Raw genomic sequence first — 6,469 nt, forward strand, 5'->3', positions numbered from 1 at the left:
GCCAGGTTCCACCCCCCGCCCCGAGGCCACGCCCCCAGAGTCCCGCCCCAGCCCAGGCCAAGCTCATCATGATCCCGCCCCCAGTCCGAGGCCTCGCCCCGCCTGGTCTCATCCCTAGCCAGAGGTCATGGCCCTAGGTCCCGCCTCTGACCGAGGCCACGCCCCACAGAGTCACGCCCCAGTCAGGCCACGCCCATCACAATCCCGCTCCCAGCCCGAGGGCATGTCCCGTCAGGCCACGCCTCCAGCTGAGACCACGCCCCCACCAGAGATCCCTCTTTGCCCGAGGCCTCGCGCAGCCGGTCGGACGCTCACCCACACCAGCTGCTTCCGGAGGCCCTGGATGGCCCTGGCGTTGGCGTGGGACTGGGAGACGCATACGGTCAGGACAAGGCTTGGGGCAGACAGGGGAACGAAGGTCACACATCCGACCACAGGCCATCTTCCCTGACCTCCTCTCCCCACCCTGACTCTTAAAAACTCGGCCCACGGGTCTGCTCTCTACATCCACTTGTCTGGACAGGACCCTCGTTTCCTTTCTCCCACGGCCCCCAGCCTCCCCCCTCTCCGCAGGGCGGTAGGAGTAACTCCACAGCCGCGGCGTGCGAGCAGGCTGCACCTGGCGCCGTGTCTCCCTGGGGGTCGTGGAACCCTCACAGCGTCCCGGAGGTGGACCCCTTGGTTGCCCAGGGCGCAGGGGGTACCCGGCCGCCTAGGCCCTGGCCCCCCTTGGCTCCCCTTGTCTTGCTCCCGTATCCCCTGAGACTGGCTGGGCGTGCTCAGACCTACACCTCCTCTCCCTGGAAGGAGGCCCCTTTCCCAGAAAGCCCCCCTTCCCCTGCTCCCTGGCAGGCACCTGAGCAGGATGAGGAAGGGGAAGCTGAAGGCGTGGGAGCCGAGGTAGTGGAGGGCGAGCTGGCTGGGCACTGGGAGGCGGAGGGCCACCAGCTCCGGGACTACCTGCCACGGGGCCGAGTAGTTGGTGAAGAGGCCGCAGTCCCAGGAGGAGTGGACGCTGGAGAGAGGCCGCCGAGGGAGGGGGGCGTCAGGGCTGAGGCTTGGCCCCGCCCACCAGCCGCCTCGGCCTCTCCCAGCCCCTCACCTGCTGACCACATAGCCCAGGGGCACCGCGGCCAGGAGCAGTCCCAGGAGGAGGACCAGCTGGAAGAAGAAGGTGGAGCTGGAGGCGCGGAAGAGCCGCGGGGACGCCCGGGAGTTCCTCAGGAGGGTGTACTGGGGAGACGTCGAGGAGTCCAGGAAATGGAGTTAGAAGGGGGCAGAAATAGGAGGTGCGCCCAGCTCGGCCTGACTCTGGAGCTCAAGGCGCCCGCCACGCCCCCTCCCAGATTCTGCCGCTCTGCCCCCAACGCTCACCTTCTTGATGTAGAAGGTGAGGAAGATGAAGACGCTGTTGAGCAGGGGCAGCAGGGGGCAGTAAAAGAGGCCCATCCAGGTGACTGTCTGCCCTGCCACGATGTCCAGCACGTTCTTGGGCACCAGGAACTCCTCTCGGTCCAGCCAGGCCCAGAACTTGCCCGAGAACCGCTCCACCATCAGCCTGGGGGAGGGGAGTGTCCAGGTACCTACCACCCACCAGGTATGGGTGGACCACGTCCTGCTGCCATTACCCTCGCCACACCCACTCACATGACACACACGTGTGGACTGGCTCACCCTTGGCTGTGGTCACTGGACACCCCCAAACATGCCCACGTCACCCCGTTCCCCCCGTGGTGTCCCCCGTGTTTTACCTGCGAGGCAGGGTGACCAGGAAGGCGAAGGCCACCGTGAGGAGGAAGTTGAAGATGCTCAGTTTGAATAGTTCCTCCCCCACCGAGTTCTCCCAGCACTGGAGTGCAGAAGGCGGGAAGGGAGGGGAGCAGTCACCGTCCACGGTCCCCGAGCCTCCCCTCCCTTCACCTACCCGCCGGAGGGCCTTCGGGGAGTCTGATGTGATTTCTAAGTTAAAATAGGTCTCGGGGATGGGATGAGAGCAGGGAAACCCCGCAGCGAGGACTGCCACGGATCCTAGTGTGGTGTGGACAGCGCCCCCTGGAGGTGTGTCGCTGTGGGGCTCGGCTCTGCCCGCAGCTCACACAGGTGGGACTGGAGAGGGACAGGAGACTAAGGGGCAGGGACAAGGCTCTGCATGGTTTGAGGTAGAAGGATGGAGGGAGGGGGCCCCGGCGGAGCTGTCAGCCACCTGGTAGTCACAGGCGTTGTAGCCGTGGGACTCACAGCGGGTCGTGTTCCTGCCGACACACAGCACGGTCTGGCCCAGGGAGAATGAGAACATCCCCAGGCTGGCCAGCTTCAGCACTACACACCTGGAGGTGGGATGGTGTCAGGAGAGGGGCCCAGGTACATGCAGGGAGGCACGGGCGGCTCCCAGGATACAGGTGTGGCTGATACCAGGTAAGATTATTGTCACCTCCTGGGCTCAGCCCTTTTCCAACCTCCTCCCTCCCTGGCTATATTTCCCAAAGTGTGTTCCCCAGAACCCCAGTCTCTAGCTGATTCATGGGAAAAGGGTTCTGTTTTTAAATCCGTTTGGGGAACACTGGACAGTCCAGCCGCCCTCCGCTACATCTACCTTGGGGACTCACATGCGTACATGAGACCTTGCAGTAGAGAAAGGTCACAGCCTTGAAAACGCTACTGGAGCAGTTCTACTCTGTCACAGGGCGTCGCCAGGAGTTGGAATCGACTCCAGGGCAACTGACAATGACAACTATGCAGCAGGAGTCCCTAAGTGGTGCAAATGGTTAAGCGCTCGGCTACTAACTGAAAGGTTGGAGGATCCAACCGACCCAGCAGCACTGCGGAAGAAAGGCCTGGAGGTCTGCTTCCAAAAGATCACAGCCTTGAAAACCCTATGGAGCAGTTCTACTTTGCACACATGGTGTCACCATGAGTCAGAATCACCTTGACAGCAACTAACAACAAGAAGCAGTAAAGAAACGTGTTAACTTTTAAGCATCCTTATCGAACATAAGATCTTCTTTTCTTCTACCGCCTATTAAAATCTGGCCACTCACACAATCTTGTACATCACAAACCCACTTAGAGAATACATAACTGGACCATAGAGCTATGATGGGCTAACCTGAAACATGAGTTTTCCATTTTGGACTTGGAGTTGATTTAAGAGCTCTGCTATGATATGATGGGGTGAATGTGTCTTACAGGAATTTTGGGAGGCCAAAGTGTGGAATGTTATGGATTGAATTGTGTCCCGCAAAAATGTGTATCCGTTTGGCTAGGCCATGATTCCCAGTATTGTGTGATTGTCCACCATTTTGTCATCTGATATGATTGTCCTATGTGTTGTAAACCCTACCTCGATGATGTTAATGAGGCAGGAGTAGAGGCAGTTATGCTAATGAGTCAGGACTGAATCTCCAAGATTAGGTTGTATCTTGAGTCAATCTCTTTTGAGATATGAAAGAGAGAAATGAGCAGAAAGGCAGGGGGACCTCCTACCACCAAGAAAGTAGTGCCAGGAGCAGAGCCCGTCCTTTGGACCCAAGATCCCTGCGTTGAGAAGCTCCTAGACCAGGGGAAGATTGATAACAGGGACATTGCTCCAGAGTCTACAGAGAGAGAAAGTCTTCCCCTGGAGCTGGTGCCCCAAATTCAGACTTCTAGCCTCCTGGACTGTGACAGAATAATTCGTTTGTTAAAGCCGTCCACTTGTGGTATTTCTGTTATAGCAGCGCTAGATGACTGAGACACTGTGGCATGCACGTTCCCTGTAGGCGTGGATGTTTTCCGTACTCATGGGCTGGGAGCAGTGGCTCTTCTGTTGAGAGAGACTGGGAGGCAGGGCAGGTGGGGGCTTATTTTTCGTCTGGCATCCTTGTGAGCAATTGGAATGTTTTACCATGTGCATGCATTATTATCTATTCAAAAACTCAAGTGTAAAACCAAGTAAAATAAAGTCAAGCTTAGAGGGAAGCAGAAGGCAGAGCAGGCAGAGCCGAGCTGGGGGTTGACAAGAGGAGAGAGGAGCTTGGCTGGAGCTCAGGGGCTGTACCTGAGGATTTAGGGGGAGGTGAGGAGGGGCGGAGGGGTGCTGAGTGCTGAGATGGAAACAGGGCAGAGGTGGAGGTAAGGGAGAGCTTGGTCTGAACCTGCACCCAGCAGGCATCATGAGCTGGGGCTTTGGAGCCAGCCCCATGGGGGTTCCAGTTCTGGCTCTGCTCTGTCCTGGCTGTGTGACCTTGGCTGTGAGTCCCACGTTGCAAAACAGTGGCCTGTACCTCTGAATGGCCAGTGTTTGGGCCACATTGGTGACAGTCTTTAGAGGTACCAGTTGCCACTGAGCTGACTCTGACTCATGACCACCTCATATGTGTCAGAGTAGAACTGTACTCCATAGGGTTCTCAAGGCTGTGACCTTTCAGAAGCAGATTGCCAAGCCTTTCTTCAGGAGCCTCTGGGTAGAACTGAACCACCAAACTTTTGGTTAGCAGTTGAGGGCTCAACAGTTTGCATCCCCCAGGGACTCCTCTTTGGAGGGGGCGCTGAAAAACTTGAGACTCGGGGCCTCTCCCCTGAGTCTGTGTGTTCTCTTGCCTTCCCTCTGGCCTGGTGGTGAATGAGAGGAGTCTCCCAGCGCCGGATCCCTGGTGCCAGGCAATAAATCAAGGCAGGGTCGCGGACACACGGATGCAGACCCCTCACGTGCCCCCGGCCCTCTCCCCTCCCACCTCCCTCCCACACACTGTCCACTCGTCACCCCCCAAGGGTGGCACTCACCAGATAAGGGTGAGGTTGACCTCGGTGTTGGGAGGATATTTCTCCAGTTGGACCAGGAATACAAACAGCAGGGGACCCAGGAAGTTGACCAGGGCGATGACCCCAGGGGGCAGGTACTGGAGCAGCAGAAACAGGGACTCCTGCAGAATGCAGGTGAGGGTGAGGGTGAGTGTGAGACAGTGTGAGTGTAAGTGTGTGTGACTATGGATATGAATGTGTGTGCATGTGAATGAGTGACTATGGATAAGTGTGTGATGATGAATGAGTGTGAATGTGTGTGACAATGTATATGAGTGTGAATGAGTAATTGTGAATGTGACTGTAGATGAGTGTGTGAATGAGTAATTGTGTGTGACTACGTATGAGTGTGAGTGTCAGTGTATGAGAGTTTGTGGCTGTATATGAGTCATTGAGAGCATGTGTGTATGTGATTGTGTTACTGTACAAGTGTGTGTGAGTGTGACTGATTGTGAGTGTGTATATCAGAGTGCAAATGAGTGATTGTGAGCGACTGTGAGTGATTGTGAGTGTGTGACTGAGTGTGTGTGAGTGTGAGAGTGTGTGACTGTATGAGTGTGTGTATGAATGAGAGATTGTGTGGCTGTATGAGAGTGTGTGTGAGTGTGAATGAATGAGTGTGAGATTGTGTGGCTCTATGAGTGTGAGTGAGTGTGAAATTGTGTGATGGTGTGAGAGTGATAATGAGTGTGAATGAGTGTGAGATTGTGTGACTATATGGGTGTGTGAGTGTGAATGAGTGAGTGTGAGATCGTGTGGCTGTACGAGTGTGAGTGTGAATGAGTGATTGTGAGGTTGTGTGACTGTGTGAGTGTGAATGAGTGTGAAATTGTGTGTGTGAGAGTGATAGTAAGTGTGAATGAGTGAGTGAGTGTGAGATCGTGTGGCTGTATGAGTGTGAGTGTGAGTCAGTGCTGGGGCTCCTGCCAGCTTCTCGGCTCCCTGTGATCCCCAGAATCTAGAACATAACTCTGGGTGGCCCGGGGTCCCGCAGCCCAGAGACTGTTCCCAGTGGCAGCAGGCAGTCTGCCAGGGGGACTTGGTCGTGTCCTCGGGCAGATGGCTTTAGCCCGGGCTCTGTAAACCGGGATGCTCCAGCTCCCCTGGGCACGGGGCTGCGTTCAACGCACAGCAGTGGCCCCGCACCTCCTTGCTGTCCTGCGAGTATGTGGTAACCCAGAAGATGGCGCTGACGGCCGCGACCACCAGGAGCCCGATAAGAAGGTTGACCCGCAGGTAAGTGAGCAGGTGGCAGATCCTCTGGGCCCGGGTCTGTTGCTGCGCCTGCTGGAAGCGGCGCTCCTCCTCCAGCTCCACCTGGCGCAGGGGGCAGACGGCGGGGTCAGGCCTGGGCTGGCCGGGGAAGGCACTGCCGCACAGACCCAGGCCCAGACCAGTGGCGGTGGGAGATGGGCTGTCAGGTCAGGGCAAGGTCGGGGTGGCCAGGCAGGGACGGGAAGAGGAGTGGCGGCTGGATTATCCAGACCCCCCCAGCCTACAACCGTGCAGGTGAGAGCTCATACCCAACACAGGTACAGCCTCCTGCTGCGCCGTAACACCCTGTGTGCACACTCACCCACATTCACTGACACACTCCCACATGTGGTCCTGCACACTCACATTCATGCATTCACACTCACACCCACTCATGCACTCATAGAGCCAGACATTCGTCTGCATAACCACATAC

The 6,469-nt window shown here is 57.0% G+C and overlaps 1 protein-coding gene across 1 annotated transcript in view; it reads right to left on the minus strand.

Annotated features, from left to right (window-relative positions):
• Window positions 1-6,469, minus strand: part of TMC8 (transmembrane channel like 8) — an 11,817-nt gene that overhangs the window by 489 nt on the left and 4,859 nt on the right. Inside the window, exons 8-15 of the mRNA XM_023729132.1 lie at window positions 5,926-6,096; window positions 4,762-4,901; window positions 2,204-2,327; window positions 1,752-1,849; window positions 1,375-1,558; window positions 1,103-1,233; window positions 857-1,015; window positions 316-394 (exon numbers count right to left, since the gene is read on the minus strand). Of these exons, the coding sequence (XP_023584900.1) occupies window positions 316-394; window positions 857-1,015; window positions 1,103-1,233; window positions 1,375-1,558; window positions 1,752-1,849; window positions 2,204-2,327; window positions 4,762-4,901; window positions 5,926-6,096 (1,086 nt within the window). The remainder of the gene's footprint in view (window positions 1-315; window positions 395-856; window positions 1,016-1,102; window positions 1,234-1,374; window positions 1,559-1,751; window positions 1,850-2,203; window positions 2,328-4,761; window positions 4,902-5,925; window positions 6,097-6,469) is intronic.

The sequence above is a fragment of the Trichechus manatus genome, unplaced genomic scaffold (genome assembly GCF_000243295.1).
Source record: "Trichechus manatus latirostris isolate Lorelei unplaced genomic scaffold, TriManLat1.0 scaffold00028, whole genome shotgun sequence".
Taxonomy (NCBI): domain Eukaryota; kingdom Metazoa; phylum Chordata; class Mammalia; order Sirenia; family Trichechidae; genus Trichechus; species Trichechus manatus.